General features: G+C 45.8%; 1 protein-coding gene across 3 annotated transcripts; it reads left to right on the forward strand.

Moving 5' to 3' along the window:
- The first annotated feature begins 683 nt into the window (after positions 1–683).
- MAN1B1 (mannosidase alpha class 1B member 1) lies at positions 684–26,259 on the forward strand. Of its 3 annotated transcripts, none has more exons than XM_088665353.1 (14): positions 724–975; positions 4,407–4,703; positions 6,092–6,200; positions 8,897–9,024; positions 9,540–9,700; positions 10,117–10,226; positions 11,533–11,718; positions 13,458–13,606; positions 16,019–16,207; positions 16,947–17,137; positions 17,725–17,845; positions 18,768–18,965; positions 21,215–21,346; positions 22,303–26,259. In XM_088665353.1, exons 3-14 carry the CDS (start codon positions 6,182–6,184, stop codon positions 22,504–22,506), a joined length of 1,788 nt encoding a protein of 595 aa, XP_088521479.1. In that variant the 5' UTR covers positions 724–975; positions 4,407–4,703; positions 6,092–6,181; the 3' UTR covers positions 22,507–26,259. The 3 variants fall into 3 exon arrangements, with proteins under 3 accessions (XP_034968786.3, XP_088521479.1, XP_088521478.1); XM_088665352.1 differs by having other exon boundaries at positions 728–975; positions 4,407–4,699; XM_035112895.3 differs by lacking the exon at positions 4,407–4,703 and having other exon boundaries at positions 684–975.
- Positions 26,260–26,477: the final 218 nt, after the last annotated feature.

Genomic DNA, 26,477 nt, shown 5'->3' on the forward strand with positions numbered 1-26,477 from the left:
TATAATTAAAAGCACTTTCCTGTTGCAAGTTGCCTCAGGCACTTTTTAGTAGCAGGCATATAATAAAATAGCTGAGATTGCAGGGGGCTGGCCTGGATGACCTCCAGGGTCCCTTCCAGCTGTTACAATTCCACGAAATAAAAGTTTCAAAAGACAAGCAGATGAATCCATGTTGCATTTACTTTTATTTTAAAAATATTCACGCACCTTTCATCTCTCCGTAAACTAGTTTGGTGCAGTGGTCAAGAGTGCCCTGGAGAGACCAGACAGACCTCGGAGAGACCAGGGCTCACTCCCCACTCAGGCCAGGCACTGACTCTCTCGGCGGAGCCTACCTCACAGGGTTGTTGTGATGACCAAGCGGCGAGAGGGAGACCCACGCCCACCCCACTGAGATCCTCTGGGGTGGGGAGCGGAGCACGGCATATAAAATGGCAATAAATACAACAAGGCCTCCAGCGGGCATGACGCAAAGCAGCAATGTCCTTTTTAAAAAGACGCCTGTGATTTATGGGCCATGGCAAATAGTCTTTTGCTGGCGGGCCCACTTTTAACCCTTTCATCGCAGGGGAACAGAGAAAGGCTCCGCGGCCTTGTTTCCAGGCTGTCGCTGGGCGCTGTTGCTAAGGAGCGAACCATAGAGTTTTCCTCCCCACCCACCCAGGAACGAGGGAAGTAGAGCGCAGACGCGGAAGCGGCCGCTCTGCGCCTTCATCTCTACGGGCTCGGCGGATGCGAGAAAAAAACCAAAACATGGCAGCCGGCGGAGGAGCGGCCCGCGGATCCTGAGGGGCCACTGCCTGCGCCGACATGTACTCCTCCGCCGCCTCCTCTTCGACGCCACTGCCACCCTCCACCAGGCGGGACTTCATCACCGTGACCCTCAGCCCCGGCGGGGCGCTCGACGCAGCGGCGGCCGCCGCCAGCGGCGGCTACAACAACAGCAAGGCCTGGCGGAGGCGCTCCTGCTGGCGGGTGAGGGGAGAAGCCATAGAGAGGGGCTGGTGGGGGGTGCGTAGAGAGGCTGAGCGGCGCCCTCTGCTGGAGAGGCAGTAAGGGCCGCAGCGCTCTGCCCTCTTCAGGCCGGGGTGGGAAGTGCCGCGCAGGGCGCATGCGTACGTGCGTTAAGCCTTGGAAAGCCAGGAAGCCCCGAGGGTGGGCATTGCGTAGCCACAGTCCTGAGGGTGGTTACTGTCCCCCTTCGACCTCACCAATCCAATCCAAATGGAGGGACCCCGAGGGTTATCCAGCCCGGCCCCCTGCAGCGCAGGAATCTCGGCATCCAGGACAGATGACCACCCAGAGTCCACCACCTCCCGAGGGAGACCGTTCTACTGTCGAACAGCTGTTACTGTCACAGAAAGTTCTTCCTGAGGTTTGGTCGGGTTCAAGTCCTCCCCTCTGGAGCTGGAGAAAACAAGTTTGTTCTCTCTTCCACTTGACAGCCCTTGAGATTGAGATTTAGTTGAAGGGCCAGGTGAGAAATGCAGTAACTTCCTCTGATCCCTTCCCTGCAGTCTGCAATGGTTGCATTAGCTGCACCGGTTGGATTTCTGCCTCTCTTTTCTGAATCATTGGGTATTGTTGTAGAATTACTGAATGATTGATTGCTTTCATATCCCACCTTCTCCTCCAAGAAGCTCAAGGCACATGGTTCTGAGTACCATAGTAAAGCATGCAGTGTGATCCACTCCCTCATTTAATCCCCACAGCAACCCTGTGGGGTAGGTTAGACCAAGATGCAGTGACTGTCCCATAGCCACCCAGTGAGCTTCATGAGTGAGTCGGGGTTTGAACCTTGGTCTCTGAGATCCTAGCTTGACGTCCTAAACACTACATCAGCACCAGCTCTCAATCACCTTGTGGGGAAAGGGTGTGGGACAGTGCAGCTGGGGGAGGTGCTGGGGTGGATTCTGCTTGCTCTCCTTCCCCCCCCGTTTGTGATGCTATTTTATTATTTTTATTATTGTTGTTGTTGTTGTCGTTTAGTCGTGTCTGACTCTTTGTGAACCCATGGACCACAGCACGCCAGCACTCCTGTCTTCCACTGCCTCCAGCAGTTTGGTCAAACTCATGTTGGTAGCTTCGAGAACACCGTCCAACCATCTCATCCTCTGTCGTCCCCTTCTCCTTCTCTTTCCCAACATCAGGGTCTTTTCCAGGGAGTTTTCTCTTCTCGTGAGGTGGCCAAAGTATTGGGATCTGTCCTTCCAATTAGCACTCAGCTGATTTCCTTCAGAATGGATAGGTTTGATCTTCTTGCAGTCCATGGGACTCTCAAGTCTCCTCCAGCACCATTATTCAAAAGCATCAATTCTTTGGCAATCATTCTTCTTTATGGTCCAGCTCTCACTTCCATACATCACTACTGGGAAAATCATAGCTTTAACTATATGGACCTTTGTTGGCAAGGTGATGTCTCTGCTTTTTAAGATGCTGTCTAGGTTTGTCATTGCTTTTCTCCCAAGAAGCAGACGTCTTTTAATTTTGTGACTGCTGTCACCATCTGCAGTGATCATGGAAACCAAGAAAGTAAAAACTCTCACTGCCTCCATTTCTTCCCCTTCTATTTGCCAGGAGGTGATGGGACCAGTGGCCATGATCTTAGTTTTTTTGATGTTGAGCTTCAGACCATATTTTGCGCTCTCCTCTTTCACCCTCATTCAAAAGTTCTTTAATTCCTCCTCACTTTCTGCCATCAAGGTTGTGTCATCTGCATATCTGAGGTTGTTGATATTTCTTCCGGCAATCTTAATTCCGACTTGGGATTCATCCAGTCTAGCCTTTCGCATGATGAATTCTGCATATAAGTTAAATAAGCAGGGAGACAATATACAACCTTGTCGTACTCCTTTCCCAATTTTTTCAGTTGTTCCATATCCAGTTCTAACTGTAGCTTCTTGTCCCACATAGATTTCTCAGGAGACAGATGAGGTGATCAGGCACTCCCATTTCTTTAAGAACTTGCCATAGTTTGCTGTGGTTGACAATGCTTTTGCGTAGTCAATGAAGCAGAAGTAGACGTTTTTCTGGAACTCTCTAGCTTTCTCCATAATCCAGCACATGTTTGCAATTTGGTCTTTGGTTCCTCTGCACCTTCGAAATCCAGCTTGCACTTCTGGGAGTTCTCGGTCCACATACTGCCTAAGCCTGCCTTGTAGAATTTTAAGCGTAACCTTGCTAGCGTGAGAAATGAGCGCAATTGTGTGGTAGTTGGAGCACTCTTTGGCACTGCCCTTCTTGGGGATTGGGATGTAGACTGATCTTCTCCAATCCTCTGGCCATTGCTGAGTTTTCCAAACTTGCTGGCATATTGAGTGTAGCACCTTAACAGTATCATCTTTTAAAATTTTTAATATTTCATGTGGAATATCATCACTTCCACTGGCCTTGTTATTAGCAGTGCTTTCTTGAAGTATATTGTACATTAATTAAGAGCATAAAATAAAGACCACAAGAAAAAGGTGAGGTTGAGTTGCGTGGCCAGCTGGAAGAGAGAGAGAGGCCCTTTCCAGTGGTGGTGCCCCAATGGTGGAATGCCCACCCCGGAGAAGGCCAGCAGGCACTTACTTTGTTTGCCTTTCAGTATCAGGCAAAAGCCATAATGTTTCCCCAGGCTTTTTAGACTTAAAAGCAATCTAGCTTTAAAAATCTTGTTCCCTCTTTACTCCAATCCTCTGGCCACTGCTGAGTTTTCCTGAGTTGTTGTTGTTTGTTGTTTTGTTATAATGGTTGATTGGGGTTTTTAAGGGTAATATTACGGATAGTAAATGTTGGTGTGTTTACCTTTGTTCCTTCAAAGGGCAGGGTTATAAAAAGAACAGGAAGAGTCCCATAGGTGCAGAAAACTGGACCATTAGTAATAATTTATAAGAATCTCAATTCCAACATGTTTTGAGAACAAACCTGGAGTTTACAGTTTAGATTAATAGACTCCTGCCCCTTCTGGGTTCATTTCAGCTTTTAAAGATAATTATGTGAACAAAGGTCCTTGGAGTTCCAGGATCCTTCTTTCTTCAGTGGTCAACCAGATGACCCCCCCCACTGGAAGGCTTGGAGGAAGCCTTAAAGGCACCCACCCCCCAAGTTTGGTGCTGCTAGTATCTAGTATTCTGAATACAGGCGTTCCAGCCCAGCTCCTCCTATGTTCTTCTGATAATTCAATCAGGCCAGAGGGGGCCTGTCAGGTCAAGCATCCTTTCCCCCCAGTAGCCAGCCAGTTGCCCAATAGAAAGCCCACATGTGAGGGATAAATATAACCCCCCTCTCCCATTGTTGCTTCCTAGCAACTGATACTCAGAGCCATGCTGCCTCTGAAATCTGGTGGCTCAATACAGCCATCACAATTAGTAATCATTGATAGCCTTTCCTCCCACTTGTTCTTCCCCCCTCCCCTTGATTTTCAGACCAACATTTCTTCCCCAAAGCAACTTGCATCAGTTCATGATGCTGGCAGCAGGTGCTGTACCTTCAAGGTGTGGGCAGGGTGCCTTTCTCTCCCCACTGAATCATCACAATAACAAAAGACAGACCTCGGGTGCAACAGGAAACAGAAAGGTGGCACTAGCCCCGGCAGCGTCCTTTTTGAGAAAGAAACCTTGAGCAGAGAACCGTCTCTGCGTTTTCCTCCGACAGCTGCTGCTGTCGAGCCATGAAAAAGTCAAGAAGCGGCCTTGATCCAGATCTCATGAGCTGTGCTGTATGTAAGAGGAATCTCTGGCATTTTTTGTTTTCGTTTTAGGCAAGATGCTGACAAAGAGAGGGAGGTGCCCAAGTGCTGTGAAATCAGGGCAATTGTGGAGGCGCGTGAGACAAGGAAGGTTCATGTTGCTTCCCTTTATAAACCTTATAATACAATTCAGTCCGTGGTGCCATCTCTCTCCTTTCTAATCCCTCCTTAATGGGATAGCTAGGGTGGCTGCATAGAACCTCCATGTTCAGAGGCAGTGTGCCTCTTGAGTGCTAGAGGGAGGGAGTGCTAGAGGGGCTGGCCTCTGTTGGAACCGAGTGTTGGATTGGTCAGTCCGAGCCAGCAGGACTGCTCTTCTGCTCTAACTTTCTCTCCACAGTCACAGCACATTTTAAGTTGTGTTTTTGCTTGCTGTTTGTTCCTTTCCCCTCCCTTCCCCTCTCCCAAACAGTTAAATTTCAGGCTTTAAGGGTGTGTGTGTGTGTGTGTGTGTACTGTTTTATACTATAGAGCAGAGTGGGCAGAAAATAAGTCAGGAGCTGTAGGTAGATTGGGATCCACTACTAGATCTCTGGGTAATCTGAAGAACATCAATAATGATTTCTCACTCCCAGTTGCTTAAAAATTTACTGTGTACAGTTCTGGTTGCCTTACCACAAAAATGTTATTGTAGAGTTGGAGGGCAACCAAAATTATCAGTTGGGAGTGGAGTGACTTTCCGATACATTTGGGACTTCTTAATTTAGAAAAAAGGCGAATAAGAGGTGGCAAGATAGAAGTTTATAAAATGATGCTTGGTATGAAGAAAGTGGATAGAGAAAAGTTTTTCTTCCTTTATTATAATGCTCACTGAATGTTGGAAGATCCTGTGTTCCTAACAATGGCATCAACAAATTTATTCCAAATATTGCTGAATACTGAAAACTAGGGAGGCGGGAACCCAGAGTGGATATTTTATGTAGAAGGGCTGTGTGCTCTGCTCAGTTCGGGTGCTCATAAGAAGTTCCCGGGCTCAGAATTCTTTCATTCCAAGATTTGCTTTTTTTCCCCAAGATTTGCTTCGATCTTGGGGTTTCAGTAAAAAAGCAAAGTGGATTCAGCAAAGCTGAAGTCTGCCCACCCTTATTGTAAAGTTTCATATGTGGTAAAGGATCACTGTCTACATAATTGCTTCAGAGATGCATCCTTGCTTTTCTGTGTAGAGTGAAAAGGGAGATACAAACTGGGAAGTGTTTAGTGCAGCTTGTGAAAACATTGTGGTGTCAATGCATTCATGTCAGGAGCTAGGGTTCTTTTCTGATTTAGACTTGTGAGTTTTGGGCATTATTTATATATTGCTATATAAATAGCACAGTTTTATATTTGCATTTCTGATTTCTTGGTGTATTGTTTCAATCTCAGAAATGGAAGCAGCTGTCCCGCCTCCAGCGGAGCTTGATCCTCTTCCTGTTTGCCTTTTTGGCTGTCTGCGGAGTCATCACTTACGCAAACATGTCCGAACCCTGGAAAAGTAGGTCTATTTCACTTACTTAGATTTTCTGCAGCTTAGTAAGGTTTCAGATTTGTAATTTGTAATTTTTAAAAAGCAACTAAAGCTTTCATCCTAAATTCAGGACAGGTTTGGAAAGTTCTATACACAGAGAGGGTCCTGTAAGCAAAAGGAAGAGGCCCTTTATTGGTGGGAGGCCAGTTTTAAAGCAGCAACCACTGGAGAAAAATTAAGGGCATCTTTGCTTACGGTATTTTCAGAGGCTGTTCTGCTTCTTTTGTGTTACTGTAATCAGAGGTGCTGAATGCAAGTTTAGACCACGGTGAAAATCCCCCCCCCACCTCCCTAAGCAAGGGCTAAAAAGTATTTACATGGGATGTAAAACAAATTCATGATCTCATTTGGGTATTAATAAAAAAATGATATTTGTTTGCTGCTGAGAAAGTTAAGATCCTAATGACTTATATCAGTAGTATAAGCATATAAGCATCTACACGATCGTTGCTGAACTAGTCAAACACTTGAAACATTCAACTTGTACTTCATTGTATTCACATGGTGTTCACTTACGAAAACCTACAAATGTGACCACATTGTAAGATGAGACTGTGCTGTCATATTGTCAAAGCATAGAGGCGAATGTTCGTAGACGTTTGGAAATACTCAGAAATCATAGAATCGTTGGCGTAACATGGAAGGACAACTTATAGAGAACTCTTTGACTTTTCAGAAGTAGTAAGATTTTAAAAAGGAGGGACTTGGACAAGTGGTGATGGATTGGTTACAGTATCATCAAATAAATGATGTGTTAAAACTGGACAAAAAAAGGGGTTTTTCGACCCAAAGTTCACAATTTGAAAGAGAGATTATTGATAGTAAAGAAAAATAATTTCTAAAATGTATAAACTACTATTAGAGTGGGAGACAAAAGATCAATTGGTAAAAAATGAATTGGTAAAATGGGTAAAAATATATATGATCCATTGGGCAAGGAATAAAGGGCATAATATAGAAATGAGTGCCTGGGAGAAATTATGGAAAAAAGATCTATAATTTACTGCATGTTACACACTGAAGGAAAACCATATGAAAATGATCTATAGGTGGTATTTAACGCCAAGAGGGGACCCAGGTGGCGCTGTGGGTTAAACCACATAGTCTAGGGCTTGCTGATCAGAAGGTCGGCAGTTCGAATCCCTGCAACGGGGTGAGCTCCCGTTGCTCGGTCCCAGCTCCTGCCCACCTAGCAGTTCGAAAGCACGTCAAAGTGCAAGTAGATAAATAGGGACCGCTCTGGCGGGAAGGTAAACGGCGTTTCCGTGTGCTGCTCTGGTTCGCCAGAAGCAGCTTTGTCATGCTGGCCACATGACCCGGAAGCTGTCTGCGGACAAACACCGGCTCCCTCAGCCTATAGAGCGAGATGAGCGCCGCAACCCCAGAGTCGGACACGACTGGACCTGATGGTCAGGGGCCCCTTTACCTTTACCTTTACCTAAATTAGCTAAGATGTATAAAACTGAAGCTGAGAGTTGTTGGAAATGTAAAGAAAAAGACGGCACATTTGATCACATATGGTGGACATGTGAAAAGGTTAAAAACTTCTGGGAAATGATGAGTTGAAAAAAAATGTTTAAAACCCCAGAAGCTTTTCTTTTAGGTATAACAGATGTAAATATACCCAGGGATCACAAATCTCTTTTTATGTATGCTACTACAACTGCATGGATGGTGTCTGCTCAGAGATAAAGGGAAGATAAACTACCAACGAAGGAAGAATGGCAGACAAAGTTAATAGAATATATAGAAATGGCAAGACTGGCAAACAAAATAAGAGATCAGGATAAAAAACTATTTGAGGAAGATTGGAAATGTTTTATGGAATATTTAGAGACATATTGTAAACATATTAAGAAGTTAACAGTAACAGAATGAATTCAGCAGTAAAAAAAATACTGAGATATGAAGATGAGCAAGATAAGATATAGGGAGAAATTATAATATGTAGTGGAAAAGTAAGTAATAAAATGCACCATGGAAGGGGGGGAAGGGGAATTAATATCAATTGTGTATTTCTTTTATTTGAAAAGTTGTTATTGTTTCAAGTGTAAAATGAAAATGAAATGGGGGGGGGAGAATCATAGAATTGGAAGGGGCCACAAGGGTCATCTAGTCCAGCCCCCTGCAGTGCAGGCTTGAACTCACAACCATTAGATTAAGAGTCTCTTGCTCTACTGACGGAGCCAACTTGCTGTTGATGCTTAGTTCACGGCACACATTTGCAAGCTATTATTTTGGAATTGTGCGTGCATTGAAGATGAAATACATATTTTGTTAATACGTTACATAAAACATGTGCCAATTAGTCAGGACCCCCTCTGGACTGCCAGGCTCCAGCTGCACCTGCTGCCCTGTCACCAGCCTTGACTGTAATAATGAATGAATCAAAAGATCAAACCCTGTCTCAGCTCTTTGGGCTAATATGTAACGAAAAAAAGAAATTATGCCAGTTCTTCTTGGTGGGTGATTTTTGTTGTGGGAGCAAGATACATTGGACAGGGCACAATGATTTGGTTTCCATGGTTTTGTTTATTGTTCTGGTAAGCCTGAAGCCAGCATGTAAACATGTTTAACTGGGTGAGATTTTACCAGGAGTCTTGGACGTTCATTTCATTATGTTGCATCAGGCGGCATTCACTGCAGTTAATTTCTCTTTTCAGGCCTAACCAGCAGAGCTTCAGAGGAACAGAAGACTTATATGGAGATCCCTGGGTTGAAGCCAGCAAATCAGGCAGTTCTCCCGATTCCACAAAACGCTGATGCCAATCTGGGGGATTTTTCACTTCAAGTAATTCTCTTCCCAATATCTTTTTTGGAATTTAGAGGGTTGGGGGTAGCAGCCTAAAACACAGCAAGCACCCTCTGTATCTAAGCGTGTGATAATATTTTATTATTTGGCTAATTGTGCTGTTTAAAATGTGGGTTTTATTTTTGACTTCCTTTAGTAATGCTTCCTTTTGAAAAGATGAGTAAGAGGTGACATGATGAAAGTTTATAAAATGATGCATGGCATGGAGAAACGGGATACAGAGTTTTTTCCTCCCATAAAATGATGCATGGCATGGAGAAACGGGATACAGAAAAGTTTTTTCTCCTCCCATAACACTGGAACTCATGGACATCCAGTGAAGCTGAATGTTGGAAGACTGAGGAAGAGAAAATAAAGTACTTTTTCACGCAGCACATAGTTAAACTTTGGAACCAGCTCCCACATGAGGAAGTACTTCCCGCCACCTTGGATGGATTAAAAAGAGGATTAGACATGGTGGGAAGTCATTTTCTTCCTCTGCTCCATTTCCTTAGAAACCTCCGAAGCAGCTTCCTGTCCGGCGGGGACCTCCTAACCTACAGATCAGGCCACCATGGAGAGACTCGAGATTGAACTCCCAAGATGAAGCAGCCAAGGAGGAGGGAGAAGCTGGCCAGGCTGGTAAAGAACAAAAAACGGAGAAGTCCGTCATCAGGTAGTTGGCTGGAGGAGCCTTGCTTGGTTGCAAGAAAGTTATAGCACACATTTCGACCCTTTAGGAGAGACAAGCGCAGGAGCAGCAGGAATAGAGATGTGAAGCTAACATGGAAAACATTTAGTGACAGATGTCTGGGCTTCAGTTCAGCTGAAGGTTAAGTTCTGAGACTGTAAGGATAAGCTAGAGGCTGGCACACAGAGGACCTGGGAGTCTTCTGGGCATAAGGTGCAGTAAGGGAGAACCATTTAAGAGACTTTTGTGCGGAGAAATCTGCAGCCCTAGGAAAAGGGGAGCAGCTATCTTTGGGGATGCAGCAACCCCAATCCTTCATTGAGCCTCTGCTGTGCATCTTTCTGACGTTGCTGTGACAGCAGACACCAGCCAGTATTCCTTGAATAGTTCTCTTTTTGCAGCTGGAGAGGAGCAGTCATTGAGCCGGACCACGGCACAGAACCTCCTTCCAACAAAATAAAGGAACCAGACAGGCCCTTGCCTGTGGAATCCGAAGATACTAAAGAGCCAGGTAATGAGTCAAGGGGAACCCCCATCTCTGGTGAGGTCATAGCTTATTCCTGCCATGCAGGCAGTTGCTGGTTACTGATGTCTGAAACAGACATGCCTGTGGGTTCAGAGACTCTGTTGGGGAAATATCAAGGTTCAAGCCTGATACCCTGGGCTGCTTGGAACAGCCAATAGAATCCAGATGCCAGTCGTCAGTAAAACAGGGTGTTTATTTAGGTGTTGCAGGGCCGAGGCATCACACAACCTCACCCAGCAAGTAGTGAGGAGGGTGGCACACCAAAGATGAAAAAAGCACAAGCATGTATACAGTTACAAGCAAAGGGTCAGGTCTGTTCATATATGGTAATAACTTTCACCTTCTAACTTCTACAAGAGATGGCAACAGGCTTCTAACTTCCTTATCTCTTCTCCTACAACAGTTTATAATAACAAGTTCCTGCTTATGTGCTACTTTGTCCTTCTCTCACGGTTCTGTTGTGAACACAGCCTTCACATTCCAACCTTCACTAGCTCAGTCCTTCTCAAACACTTTTCAATTTCCATTCTATAATTTATCTGACATATTAGTGAAGGTGGGGGCTCAAGCTTCCTTCCTGCCTGCCATTTCTTTCAGACAGTATGGCAGCATCTAACATTCAAATATGGTTTATTTTAACCTTTTTTAATGCTCATCTTTGGTTTTGTTTTAGCCATGGTTTGTTGGAACAAACTAGGATCAGTCTTGTGGACAGACAAAGCAACCCTGCCTAATAGGGAGGTGTGCTGGAAAGAAAACCAGGTTCATGCCAGTACATTGCATTCAAAAATTAATGGGAGATCATGGTTAGCACAAGCCAGTGTTTGTAAGCCAACTTCAATCCATAGTTTCACATTCTGAGTTGTTGAGTTGTTAGCCCCCCCCCCAATTTATTAAACTTATTAGTCACTTGTCACCTGAAGGTCTCCAAACAACTTACAGTATAAATAAATAAATAAATAAATAAATAAATAAATAAATAAATAAATACACACACAACCATAAGGGAAGAAAATAAATAAGGGGATTATATAATACATTAGTATATTGTCTAACAAAACACTTATGAAAGAGCAAAGAAATAAATTGCCTTATAAATAATAACAGTGTTAACTATAAGCTTAACTAATAAGTTTCATAAATGGGGGGGGGGAATGGTTTGATAGTTGACTAGAGTAGGCAAATCATGCAATGTCAGAAGGGGCCCTTGCCTAAACAGAACCCAGAGAGCTGGTCCCAGCAGCTAAGTTCCTGTGTCCTAGAGTTGAGTTCTTTTGCTTTCTGATTTTAGTACCTCTCAATGAGCGCCAGATGGCAGTGATAGAAGCATTCCGCCACGCTTGGAAAGGCTACAAGGAGTTCGCCTGGGGCCACGACGAGCTGAAGCCCATCTCTAAGTCGTTCAGCGAATGGTTTGGCCTTGGCCTAACACTCATTGATGCCCTGGACACCATGTGGATCATGGGCTTGAAAGAAGGTCTGCCCCATTTCTCCCATGTCAGCTTTTTCACTTGGCCTCATTTACTTGATTTATTTTGCCAAATGTCTATGCCACTTCATCGTGGCAGAACCTCTTGAGTGGTTTATGGGAAGTGTTAAAATCAACAGTAAGACAATTAAAAGCAAATAATGAAAAGCAATTATAAAAGCAAAGTCAGTAAACAAAAAGAAGAGATATAAAAGAGTGTGATGCAGCAGCTAAAAAAGCCAATGCAATTCTGGGCTGCATCAATAGGAGTATAGCATCTAGATCAAGGGAAGTAATAGTACCACTGTATTCTGCTCTGGCCGGACCTCACCTGGAGTACTGTGTCCAGTTCTGGGCACCACAGTTCAAGAAGGATACTGACAAGCTTGAACGTGTCCAGAAGAGGGCAACCAAAATGGTCAAAGGCCTGGAAACAATGCCTTATGAGGAACGGCTTAGGGAGCTGGGTATGTTTAGCCTGGAGAAGAGAAGGTTGAGGGGTGATATGATAGCCATGTTCAAATATATGAAAGGATGTCATATGGAGGAGGGAGAAAGGTTGTTTTCTGCTGCTCCAGAGAAGCGGACACGGAGCAATGGATTCAAACTTCAAGAAAGAAGATTCCACCTCAACATCAGGAAGAACTTCCTGACAGTAAGAGCTGTTCGGCAGTGGAATTTGCTGCCAAGGAGTGTGGTGGAGTCTCCTTCTTTGGAGGTCTTTAAGCAGAGGCTTGACAGGCATATGTCAAGAATGCTTTGATGGTGTTTCCTGCTTGGCAGGGGGTTGGACTGGATGGCCCTTGCGGTCTCTTCCAACTCTATGATTCTATGAAAACATGCCAGCTTTTATGTGTCTTGATAGGCTTGCTCAAACAAAAATGTTTTAAGCTGGTGCCAGAAAAAATACAGTGAAGGCACTTGCCCATTGCCAATAGGCAGGGAGTTCCAAAGAGCAGGTATTGCTGTGCCAAAAGAATGATTTATTGCAGCTGCAGAACAGGTCTTATGTGGCACCTACAACAGTGGCAGATCTGCAGATCAGAGTGGTCAAATGGGCACGTGCAGAGTGAGGCAATGCCCTCCACTTCATTGTTTCTCTCGCTCCGCCAGTGTTATCTGAGGAGCAAGAACCTTTCTGCCAGAGGTGGCGCATTGCCTTGAATATTAGCACGCTTTGCTGTAGCTGCAGAAGATTTTCTTTTTTGTCTTTTGTGTGTGAGTTCGGGGGGAGGGGATTTAGTTTGGGCCCCCAACCCCAGGTTGACCGTGTCTTCTATGGAGAGCTTCACCTGCCCCCTAACCCCCCCCCACTTCCACATGCATGAATGGTAGAGAGCTATATTGGGCAGGGGCCGTACCTGCAGCAGAGCACACTGTGCAGATAGATGCAGAAGGCACTGGCATCATCTCCAGTTAAAAGGGTCCACGCGACAAGTGATGGCAAATACACTTTTCTGCATGAAAAGCTGGAGAGCTGCTGCCAGTTAGAGTAGGCAGCACTGGACTAGATGAACGCATTTCCTGACTGGGCATAAAGGCAGCTTCTCCCGCTCCTAGGCCAACGAAGGAAACCTGTGTCCAGCAGCTTGGGAGGCTGTTCTTTTTTACCTGGCATCCAGGAGATGTGGCCTTAAGAATGAGGGTGGGGGTGGTGGGCTTTCCTGAGTTTTCCCTTCCCCAGCAGCCCAGAAAACCTTGGCGCAGGGTTTGCTTTGACAAGCTCTTGACTCCCTTCCCCAACGCAGAGTTCAAAGAAGCAAGGAAGTGGGTTGCCACGGACCTCAACTTCAATAAGAATGTGGATGTCAACCTGTTTGAGAGCGCCATTCGGATCCTTGGGGGCCTGTTGAGCACTTACCACCTCTCGGGGGACAGCCTCTTCCTAGAAAAAGCTGTAAGTAACCCTGCGATCTTGCAGTCCAACAACAACCAACACACACACACACCCCTTGCCGCTGCTGCCACCGAATCCCCACAATAATGTCTGGACGTTTCTGGAACTCTTGAGAAAGTAGCAGCCCTCTGAAGTTGAAAACTGAGGGCAGCCAGTTTAAAACCAGTATCTGTTTCCATTGTCTAATTGGATGCTTTCCATACCCACCCCTGCCACCTTGTCATGAGTCCCATAGACACATTGTAGAGAGGATTGGGGTGTTGGAGGAGCTGCCTGTGGTGACCCTGGGGAGACAGGCTTTACCCTGGCCTTGAGAGCCTGGAATCCAATCTTGGGAAGGGTCCCAGTGATGTAGCCTCCCAGCACTCTGCTCTGTCCCCTTCCTGCATCACCTCGGAGTGCTGCGTCCACTCTACAACCCCCAGCTCCAGTGCCAGTTTTGCCTCTGATCCTGACACCTCCTGTACCACCAGAGTCCGCTTCAGCTCATCCTCTTAGGAGAAGTTAGGCACTCATCAGGAAGAAAGGGTATTCAAGGAAGACTGGAAAATGTTTGTTGAATATATGAAGAATAATTGTAAGCAAATTCAAACATTAGCAGGATTAGATTTCAGCACTATAAATTATGTTGAGATAAATTAGATAAAATAGGATACAGAGTGAATAGAATATGAAACAGCAAGGGACAGTTAAAAGGAGCCATGGAATGGGGGGGAAGGGAAGTCAATGTTTAATGTATTGTATTTGGTGTATGTTAATGTAAAAAAATTGTAACAGTGAAAATCCCACATAACGGGACCTGGGTTGTGTGTGTGCTTGTCTTCATTTGCTTAGCCAGACACAGCCCCTGTTGTTTCTTTGAACCCTGTTTTGTACCACACTAATTTGAGCATTGAAGATATTGGCAGAGACTGTACTCTTGAGTTCGAGTTCTCAGTCCGGTTAGAACCAGGACAGCTGCTGATAAATGGCTCTGCAAATCCAAGTATTGGAGAAATCCTTTTGTGTGCTTTGGATGTCATGAGGGAGACCCTCAAGGGCAGCCTCCCCCAATCTGGTGCCCTCCAGATGTTGTGGACTGAAACGGCCAGTGGTCAGGCACGATGGGAGCTACAGCCCAATATCTGAGTCTGGGGAATACTGCTTTGCCTTTTCTCCTCTCAGTGACACTTCAAAGCAGCCCACCCATGGCAGATCCAGCTATCAAGTAAATGATATTCTGTTTGGTTGCTGAGCTTGGATGCAGCAAACCACTTAGCTTCTTTGATATCCCTGAAAGAGTTGTTGACTTATGCTTCTTGAATGGCTACCCTCTCCCCCTACCCCCCCCCCGCTCCGCTCCATGTTTAAAGGCAAGCTGTGTTTGAAACTGATGGAAATGTCAAGAGCCCTTGGTAATATTGTGCAATATAGCGGGGGTGTGGGTCTGTTCCAAAATGTCAGGCATGAGCCCTTAGGCCCTTCTGAAGTAGCTCCTTGGACCCCAGCAAGTCAGTGCTAGCTTTGGCTCCCACTTTCTTTCTTGTTGGTACTGTCTGCATTTGGGCCTTCTATATTTCTCCATTTAGAAACTCCTATCCATCTTGGTCTCCCTTCTCTTTGAGTATTTCTGACCATGGGATCTCACCCAGTAGCTCCTTCAGCTTTTCAAAATTGGCCTTCTGAAAGTCCAGAGTGCATGTCCAACTAGACTCCGCTTTCCTTTGCCTCTGTATCCTGGAACCCAGGAAGACATAATCACTTCCTCCCAAGTTTCCACTTTGTTGATCAGTTCCTTCCTGTTGGTGAGGACCAGGTCCAGAATAGATTGTCCCCTTGTTGCTTCTTCCACCTTCTGGGAAATGAAATTGTCAGTGATGCAATGGAGGAATTTGGTGAACCTTTCATTCGTGGCAGAATTTAGTTCCAACAGATATTGGGGAAGTTGAAGTCTCCCATGACTACTATACCTCTATATCTGTATTGCATGGGGGCCTTCCTTACTTGTGAGGTGTGACAGTGAGGTCCAGTGGGCCTGGCTGATGACAGCCCTGTTAACTGAATGCATGGCTGGAAATATTCCCCTTTGGTACATACAGCAAACCAACTCGGGTGGCTTGTAGAATAGCAAGTTTGAACCTGCACCAGGCAAACAAACTCAATGAAGCACTCGCATCCAGGTGGCAATCCCAAGTCCAGTGGCAACATAGCAATGCCTTGCAGACCGATTTAGCTGCCAATTTAGCTTATTCCTGCATTGCATTGGGTTGGACTAGATGACCCTTTGAGTACCTTCTAACCCTACAGTTCTGTAATTCATCAAAATGGTTTTTGCTTACGGTGAATAATAAAATGATATTGGCTGTTCTCTCTTCTCCTCCTGTCTCTTCTCCCATGCCACCCTGCCAATATTACATATTCTTGACTGTTCAGAAAGATATTGGCAGCAGGCTCATGCCGGCCTTCAACACCCCATCAAAGATTCCATTTTCGGATGTCAACATTGGCCGGGGCACAGCGCATCCTCCTCGCTGGACATCTGATAGCACCGTGGCAGAGGTGACCAGCATCCAGCTGGAGTTCAGGGAGCTTTCACGCCTTACTGGGGAAGAGAAATTTCAGGTATAGCTGTTGGTGAGCTCTTCTCTCCTTCCTTTTCTGATGGCATGCAGAGGGTGACCATTGGCCATCTAGCCCCGCCCCCTTCCACCCCTTGCCAGAAAATGGGAATGTTCATCCATGCCATCCTGACTTTTGCACGCCAGAAGTGGATATAAATAGCTTCTGGGACGTATATCATTCCTATGCTATATGGACTCAGGCACTTAAACTAAGACATCCAGAATGGAACAGATGGGGGGGAGGGGTTGGAGAGAGAATTGTCTGATATGATCCCAATGATTCCAAACCACCCCCAGTATTTCCAGTAACCAATGCAGCAGGATTTAAGGTTCTATTAAAATGCAGTGTAAATTAGTTTCTCTTTTGGCAAGTTAATAGAGAAATAAATGAGCATGGAGAACAGGCTTGCCCATGCCTATTAGCCCAGCTAGCAAATGAAGGCCTTCTTGTTTAGATCTGGTATACCTCGAACTATTGGATTCTGAGAACGGGCAACCGGAGGGGACTGTTGCCCAGGAAGTCTTGCGGCCACTGAGAGAGAGGCACGTGGCCGGCCACCGTTGGAAGCAGGGTGCTGGGCAGCATGGATCCTTGGCCTGGTCCAGGAAGGCTGTTCTGGCATTTTTGCTTGCCTCTGAGAAATCAACATTTGAAACCCATTCCATCTGTTTTTGTACGTTTCCCTGGGGGTGGGGGTTGTGTAAGCGTACAAATGAGTCTCCCTTGTTTGTACATGTAGAAAGCAGTGGATGGGGTGATGAGACATGTCCACACCCTTGCTGGCAAGAACGACGGCTTGGTGCCTATGTTCATCAACACCAACAGTGGGCAGTTTACCCACTTGGGGGTCTATACTCTTGGAGCCCGAGCAGACAGCTACTATGAGTACCTGCTCAAGCAATGGATCCAGGGAGGGAAGAAGGAAAACGAGTAAGTCCTTTTTACTTTCCCTCCATCGCCTCCTCATTTCTTTTTTTTAAAAAAACTCCAGATTACATTGAACCTTGCTGGAAGTGGGGAATAGGTGGGCATCAAGGGACCTGTTGAAGATCTGTGCCCTCCATATGGAGGAAGAATATTGAGTGACCTGGATGGAAACGCAACAGCATGTTGGAAATCTGCCCACTCCCCCAGGCATTTCACGATCCTCCTAAACCAGACTTCCCTATCCTGGTGCCCTTCAGATGCTTTGGACTACAGCTCCCATCACCCCCAGCCAGCATGACTGTATGACACTAGAGCAGGTGGTAGTGCAGCTGGGGCTGATGGAAGTTGTAGGATCTGGGAGGGTGCCAGTTTGAATAAGGCTGTCCTAATGTTTTTTTCTCTTCTGAAAAAAACCATTTTGCTCTATGACCTGTGACAGTTCATTCACAGTTTGACACACACAAGGTAAATGTGAATGTCACACAGGCTGCAAGTGTGAAAGAGCTCTGGGTAGTATCTTGTCTGCTGACAGCAGTCACAGTGCTTAAAAAACCAAGCCCTCCTGATGTGTGTGTGTTTATAATTGTCAGGCTTTTGGAAGATTACGTGAAGGGTGTCGAGGGGGTGAAGATGCACCTTCTCCGGAAATCGCAACCAAGGAGACTGACTTTTGTTGGTGAACTTGCTCATGGCCGCTTCAGCGCTAAAATGGTGGGCTTCCTTTCCACGGCTGGGAGAGCTATTTGTTAACATTGTTTTCTCTTGACCACTCTGTTCTGTAAAGAGGGCTGATTCCTAGTTCCATTTTGCTCCTCCCTGAACCACCAGACTTCACCTGTTTTTATCTGTAAGGGTGTCCTGGTCTTTGACTTGCACCTCTCCTCTTTTTTCATGAAAGTTGGGCAGCAATCCTGTACATCCTTTCTTGACTATGATCTCCAATGAATACAATGGGATCTGGTTCTGAGTGTATGTGGACTGCTAGCCAATTTTTTTCCTTCCTATTCCCCAAACAAAATCTTAATTCCAGTGGATAAAACTAGCTGAATTTGTCAATGCACTACCACATTTTGGTGGGTGCCCTCTTAGTGTTGTAGATCTGTCTTTTTCTAGGCTCTGGGGCACCTAAAAAAACATTTCGCTGTTCATTCAAGGAGTAGCTCCCATGAAAACTGTTGGGTTTCCACTCCTCAGTTGTCCATTGCACAGCCACAGGGAACGGCTGCCGTCTGTGTCCTAGGGTGCAATCTTCAGCTCATGTCTGGCAGCATTCTTCCTCTTACCTCCCCATCCTTGTTTCATTCTGGGTTGTCTCTATTAAGATCATAAGCCTTTATTTTTTAATTTCCACCCCCAAGTGCACTGTCAGAAAAGCAGTATATATAGTAAAAATAAAAAATAAAAAATCCCACATTGAAATGCAGGGAGCTGGTGGACCTGCCCATTATTCCATTCCAATGGTGCACATGCCCAAGAACCCTTTTCAACACCCTCTGGTTCTGTTCCAGGGCTCCTTGCAGACAAATTGCCAGAGAAGCCCCCCCCCCCCCCCGCGTGCGTACGCATAGACGTTGAAAACTCTTATAGAGAGATTTGGTTCTTCCTTAACTCTTGCCATCTGTTTCCTGAGCAGGATCACCTGGTCTGCTTCTTGCCCGGAGCCCTGGCTCTCGGTGCCCACAATGGGCTCCCCGCGGACCACATGGCCTTGGCAGTGGAGCTGGCAGAAACCTGCTACCAGATGTACGCGCAAGTTGAGACGGGCCTGAGCCCAGAGATTGTCCACTTCAACATGCATGCCCAAAAGGACCGGAAGGATGTGGAGATAAAGGTGAGCAACTCAGGGGGTGGGGGGTCTCAGCCCTGAGTTAATCTAACAGTCTTTTCCTCCACGGACCCCCTTCCCTTTTTAAGCAGCAGGACTGCTGTGTCCTCTTGTCTTCAGCAAAGTTTCCACTCTCCCATTTCTCCACCCCAGCAAGGCTTACAGGCCCAAGGCCCACCCCCAGCACCTCCACTTCCAAGTACGGCAGAAGCAACCTGAGGCAGGGACACAGCCGCCCAGCCTCTGGTCGCTGCTGTTACAGGCACGAGTGGGACAGATGCACCAACATACAAGGTTTGACTGTTGGTCCAGGTGTTCCGTCTGTCTTTACAACTGTATGTAGAGAGTGATTTGCAAATTGTATTATTGAGCTAGATCTGATCCTATAGTTTGCATTGCCTGCATTGTATGAATTCTGACTGTATGGCTGTAGCCCTGGGGTGTCTTGCTTAGAATGCTTTCCAGTGCCTCTGTGTCTCTGCACCAAAGTGTGTCAAAGGGCAAAGCAAAAAGGAACAGGATGCCCAGCTCAAGGCTGGATGATGGCTGGCTTTGTCTGACGCGCAGTCTGATGCGCAGAACAGGCAAGATAAGCCAAGGCTGCTTGAGGCAGGCACCGGGGCAGCATTAGTCAGCATGTGTTTACGCACATGGCGTAATGTGTGTTTATGAGAACAACCGGACACAGGAAGATACGCACACCCCCTTGCATGCGTGACCCCTTGCGTGCGCACTCTTACAGAGGAGGGGGAAAGAGCCCAAAAGAAGGGTATAAGAAAGCTTTGCAATTTGTGTTGCCTCACTCTGTCGTGGAGGACCACCTTGAGTCTCTCTATATGTAGAGATTAAAACTCTTTCTCTGAAACTCAACCTGGTGTCGTTTTGACTATCTCTGTCCTGCTTGGGGCAACCAAAGGACCCTTTACTAGCTGATAAGGCTACATGTATTATTCCGATATTGGGTTTTTTTGGGGTGTGTGTGTGCGGAGGTCTAAAACTGAGAGGTTAAAGACCACCTACCCGAGAGTCCCAATTTGTAGCTTTGGGTATCTTGGCAACTGTGCAACTTCATGGGAAGGCCTTTGGAAGAGTCTTCCCTGGGCAGCTTGCCTGGCACCATCTTTGTGGTGTTTTAGTGCCATGAGAAGCTTTCTATTCAACGAACGGTTAGCTGGTATCACCTGGGCCTTGTGATTCTTAGCTCTGTGTCAGGGGTGCAACTGAGTTTCGCTTTTGTGGCTTCCGGACTTCTTTGCATTCACATTGTTTTCCTATTTATTAAAAGACATCTAGATGTTATCAATGTTATGAAGCAACAAATGTAATAAGAAGAATAACTTAAGAAAATAAATAAGCAAGCTGTTGTGTACTACAAACACCTATTAGGGATGTATACTCTGGCATGCATATATACATTATATATAAAAACAGACCTGCTCAGTAGGTATATTGCAAACATTTTGGATCAAGAAAAGTAAGGATTATGGTAAAATGGAGGAAGGAGAGGCCAACACACATACTAGGGTGATGACTTTTTTAAAAAACAAAATCCTCAAAAATTATTTCCTGTAGCACAAGGGATGAACTTTTGCCTATTAATGACTAACATGAGGTATATTCCATTGAAATATTTAAAAAGGTCACGCACAAACCGTTTTTAATTTTTTTGTATGCCATTTTACCATTTCATAAAATTGTATTAACAATTCTATATATATTCCGTATCAAATTTGGACACAACACCACATTCCACAATGGGGAGCGTTCTTAGCAACATACGCTATACAAATGTCACACCTGTGCAAGGTAAAAGCCCCTTTTTGGGACCTCAAAGCTCAGCTAGCAGACCCTGCCGGACATGCTGGGAAAAGAACCTACAGGAGAGGTAGCAAAGGATCGCCCTCTAGCGGCGTCTATACTGTTACTGCAGCTAAAAAAAGCTTCATTGTGTGTTTGATGACCCTATATAATGTTGTATATATGTGACTCTAAAGCTTGGGTTCAATTTTATATCTGCCTACAGTGACTTCAAAAATGGTCAAAAAATGATTAAATTTTTAAAATAATTTTGTGCGTGAGGTTTTTTGTCTCAAATCTCTTTGAAAGTAAGATTTTATCTAATCTTTAATGAAAGCTCATCAAATTATGATACAGAGAAATGAGGTTGTAAAAAAGTCATCACCCTAACACACACATATCTCTCAGGGTATAAATGGCCCCTTTCTTCTTTAATTCTTTTTTTTTCCCTACCCCAGGCAGCGGACAGGCACAATCTTCTGCGCCCTGAGACAGTGGAGAGCCTTTTCTACCTGTATCGATTCACTGGTGATAAGAAGTACCAGGATTGGGGCTGGGAGATATTGCAGAGCTTCAATAAATACACACGGGTAAAGTGGATCTCTGGGGTGCGCTTTGGAAGGTCTTGGGCAGCCTTGGTCCATATCTTCACACAATGCACAGCTGATTTGTGAAATCTGCTGCCACAAAATGCGAATGCCTTGAGATTAATTAACTTCAAAGGGTGTGTGCATGTGCATAAGGAATCCAGTGGCTATTAGTCATAGTGGCTAAATGAAGCCTCCATGTTCAGAGGCAGCATAGCTCTGAAGACCACTTGCTGAGGAGCAACAGCAGGGGAAACCAGTTGTCTTTATGCCCTGCTTGAGGACTTGACCTAGAGGCAACTGGCTGGCCCCTGTTGGAAGCAAGTGGTTGGACTTGATGTGTTCTTTGGTATGATCCAGTAGGGATGCTCTTAAGGTGTTTGTTTTTAAAGATTATATCTCATTTTTTTGTGTGAGCTGTCCAGGCCAGCCTCTACCAACCTGGTGTCCTTCAGACGTTTTAGGCCGCAACTCCCATTAGCCTCCAGCACAGTGAGTTGAAGTCTGAAACGCTTGGCAGACATCAGGTGGAAGAAGGCTGGCTTAGAACATTCAAGGCAGTCATATGCAAGAATGATAACACCAGGCAATGCAGGAAAGGTGATGTTCTTGGAGGGTGTCCTCCTGGGCACAACCCTCCCCCACTTTTCCTCATGACATAGAAAACATGGGATTTGGAAACCTAATGTGGAGGGGGGTGGGGAATGGCTGGTGCAGGTGTGTGTGTCATTACATTTGCCAAGCAATAACCAAATGGCTCTAGGCCAGTGTTTCCCAACCTTGTGCCTCCAGATGTTTTGGGACTACAACTCCCATCATCCCTAGCTAGCAAGACCAGTGGTCAGGAATGATGGGAATTATAGTCCGAAAACAGCTGGAGGCACAAGGTTGGGAAACACTGCTCTAGGCAAGGAGCAGTCCCATGCTTAGCTTTGTTTTCTTGGGATCCTTCTGCCCAGGTCCCGACTGGCGGCTACACCTCCATCAACAATGTCCAGAGCACCAGCAACCCGGAGCCAAGAGACAAGATGGAGAGCTTTTTCCTCGGGGAAACGCTCAAGTACCTTTTCCTGCTCTTCTCCGATGATGTGGACCTGATAAACCTCGACAAGTATGTCTTCAACACAGAAGCTCACCCTCTTCCAATTTGGCCATCAGCATAAAATGAAAGATGGAGGCACCAACCATTCCCGGTCTTGATCGTCTCCCAGCTTGTTGGGGTCTGAAGGGAGGTGTGCAGAGTTTTGTGGGTTCATTTTTTTTGCTGGCAGCACGTCAGAAAGGTTTACGGAAGGGGAGCTCCAGACACACACACCCCGACACACTACCCTTGCGTCTTATCTCTCCGTCCACAAAGACTTGGTTGGGCAAGCAATGAAGTGCAGTGCTGAATCCTGCCTGGAGCACGAGACCTTTGAGAGGAGAAACGGGGAATGGCATTTATTTGACCCGGTGAGATCCACCAAGCCTTAGATTTCATATTGATGTCCGAAGGAACGTCCTGGTGAGAGGAGACTCATTTGGGAATGCCAATAAGCTCTCACTTTACAGCATCGTTCCACTGTATGAGCCTGTGCCATGTCTGTCTGGTAGAGGGAACAGAAAGAGATAGGCACCCTCATCCATCCCAGATTTAGAATCCTTGTTGCTGGTGCCGTTTGCTGATTTCCCACTTACATTCCAAGCCAGAAGGCTCTGCTGCTGGCCACACAAAAAAAGCTGACCCTTTTTAGCAGTGTTACCAGTGGCGACATCTTCATGGCACTCTGAATAATCTTGTGATGCTCGTACCGTTGAGAACTGTGGGGCAGTTTAAGCGCTAAGGCTGCTGGTTTGGGTGGAGGGTTGTGTACACTTCTAGGTGTGTCACTCTCTATATTTCTTAACTTATTTGCAGAAATGCAGGAAGACAATGTGAAAAAGAAATTTTACATTCTTAAAAAAGGGTTATCTGTGCAGAAGTTTATAGATGTATAGTTAATGTTTCAGCTCAGGTATTCCAACTGAAAGCTGCTTCCTGAAGCTCCAGGAGTCCTGAATAAATGTGTGAGGTCGTTGCCATTTCCTCCCCTGGATTGGAACCCATGCCTGAAATAAGCAGGCTTGCTGTTCTTTCCTTCGCTGTGTGATGGCTCAGCTGGGCCTTTGCTGGAAAAGAGGGTTCTTGTTTGGCAAACACAGCTAGAAAGCAGTTGCTTCCAGGGTCCAGTTTCTATGGTGAAGTCCGAAAGAGAATGGTAATGATTGTGACTGTTAGGAAATGGGTTAGCACAGAGGATGTATCGATTCCCCTGACCTCATTGGGTGTCTCAAAGAGAATGTTAGCCTGAAACAGTAGGCTTGATAAGAAAATGCTGTGGTGGCTTTTTAAATACAGGTCATGGAGTAAACCTAATGTATTAAGTGCAAATGTATTAAATAACCTAATGGGGTTTTGAGGTCTTGAAAGCTCTTGCTAAGGGGAAAGCTTAGCTTGAGGCAGTAGGGGCTCTTTGGCAGTATTCTGGCTCTGATGCTCCTGCTTCGTGTTCATCATCTTGCTGGCCACCTCCAGGGTTAGCGCAGAGTGGTGAAGGGCCTTGTGCAATAACCTGAGTTTAGGTCAACCAAGGAGCGGGGGCATTTCCTGGGTCTGTTGCATGTGCTACCCTTTCATTTGCCCTTGCTGTGGCTTCATGTGGAATTCAGGGTACATGTTTCAGAAATGTCTTGTCTGCAGTTTTTGTTTTTGCTTATGCTTGCACAGCACCACCTCTCCCTTATAGTTTGTTAGCCATTATTTCTTCCACCTCCTTCACCACCTCCTCCTCCTCCTCCTCCCACTGAATCCCAAGCTCCAGAAGAGGAATCCCAGATTGGAGGGGTGGAGAGGGTGCTGGAAACAATCCTCTCTAGTCACCCAATAATTTTCATTGCCTGCCGTGGAATTCCCAGCCTCTGTTGCTTTTTGCTTTTCTCAGTAGTATGTTCTGTCAGGCCTGTCTTGTAACCACTTAGTCACTGTTTTTGAGCTGGAACAAATTCTTTAAATATCAAGGGTAACAAATTAGTGGGAAGATGCCCTGTGGCATCGACGTCGGAATGAATAAGAGAGCAGAGCTTGGACTGGCACATGAGAATTTCCTGCAATGAATGATGTTCTTGGTAGATCCTACTTGTCTTTTCTTTTTTAGAATTGTGACATCAGTTCAGAGTGTCTTTTGCGAGCCATATCAAATCTGGCACGTGTTGGTGGTGGTGGACTCGCTTTGCCCATGACAAGAGATGCACAACAACAACTTGTCATAAGACTTTCCAATCAAAAAGCAAGTTTCCAGAGACTGAGGTTTGGGTTCTGACTTAATAGCTGGAGCAGCGCAGTGGACAAGAGCCTGCAGGTAGTGATCCAGTTCAAGTCTCACCACTGCTAGGTATAGTCTCAGCCTCAGGTTTCCCTGCAAAAGTGCATGGATTGCAGCAGCTCTACCTTGAAGGATGGTGGTTAGGATCTCGGAGATAAAAAGTGCGATATAATTGATAAGGATTAATAACTCCAAATTTTGCTGCTGAAACCATGGGTTTTCAGAGGAAGGCACTGGGTGCCAGTTGTTTTACCTGAAGCCTGTCTTCCTGGTTGTAGGGCAGTGTCTCCCGAGTGGCAGCAGAAAAGCAGTCACAAGCCACATGACCCTGCCTGCCCTGGGCAGTACTGGAACATTAGTCCGAGAAAGATTTATGTGTGCGTGTTTGTGTGTACAATTTAGAATACTGTGGTGTTCCTGTTCCCCACTCTCCTCACCCAAGTGCACCCTGGAATTTAAAAGCCATATTCTAAAGCTGAAAAGTTGCCCCGTCTCGGGAAGGCCAACGCTTAAACTTTGCACTGGGGCCTGCTGCACCCAAGGGTAAAGAGGGGGCGAGTGGGTCTAGGAGCTGGAGGCGAGCGCTTTCTCTAGGAAGGAGGCAGAAGCTGGTAGACAGGTGCTGATGTATCCCTTGGTAACATGCAGGTAGCCAGGCACAAGGTGGAGTCTTTTTGGCACTGAGCAACCTACCGTGCTGGAACACGCTGTCCGACTCCTGGGCCTCCACCCAGAGACGTAACAGCAGAACAAATGAGCTGCACCTGCAGAATGCGGCTTTTGCTGGTGCAGAATCCTGAATTCTCACTCCCCTCACATGCAGAATATTCACAGCTCCCCACAAAAGCCAAATCCTCTTCATTCTCTCTTTTTTTCAAAGCACTTCCAAAAAAAAAAGTGTATTGTCATTTTTCTCACTCTGCAATGCCACAGGTCTGCAAACATTCCATGTTTAATCTTCCATGGTTATGAGTAGGCAGGTGGGTTATGGGTACAGTGTTGTGAATAGGAACATGTCTTACTGTGAAATGCTGCTGATGAATATTGCCAGTTCTTCCTCCAATGTCTTAAAGGAGGGGAAACGCGAGCTGCCCACCCTCCTCCTCCGAACAGGAGAAAGAACAACCAGGAGTCTAGTTGGCAACTTGCTGCAAACTGATAGGAAGTGAAGGCCAGATCTTCCAGCCACCAAACCTCATGCCTAGATGCTGAGTTGCTGCTGTGTTTACTCCCCCGTTTGGTACAGGAGCTGCAGGGTGGAGGAGCTTCCAAGACTTGGCCTATTCCCTTTTCCCATGCAGCTGCTTTAAAGCTGACTGCCTTCCTTCTCTTCCCCTGCCAAAGAAGAAGAAAAGAACGAAGCCTTGCTGTGTTTGTTATCTGGTCCACCCTGTTTGTTACATAGACGGACCCCATCCCATCGTGAATGTGCAAATGATTTTAGGTGTACTTCACCTTTTTAAGAGGTGGAAGAGATATATCTTAAATAAGATTTAAATAAAAAAACCCATTGTATTTAGTCCAGCTAATCCACAGAATTCTATTCCACTTTAATAAACTTGTAATTTATTTTGAGACGCTGTTTTTTCTGTGTTCTGGTTTACTGCTTATGCATCATCACTCCCTCCGGGCAGCTCAGCGCCTGACTTTACTTGATCTTGCACTGAACTAAATGGGGCATAGGTGCCATGTTCCAGTCAAGCTGTAGGCAGTGACCAAAAACAAAACAAAACTCATTGACACCAATGGTCCACAGAACAGCTAGAGAGCAATGCCCATCCATGTGTTCTTTT

The sequence above is a fragment of the Zootoca vivipara genome, chromosome Z2 (assembly GCF_965207765.1).
Source record: "Zootoca vivipara chromosome Z2, rZooViv2.hap1.1, whole genome shotgun sequence".
Taxonomy (NCBI): domain Eukaryota; kingdom Metazoa; phylum Chordata; class Lepidosauria; order Squamata; family Lacertidae; genus Zootoca; species Zootoca vivipara.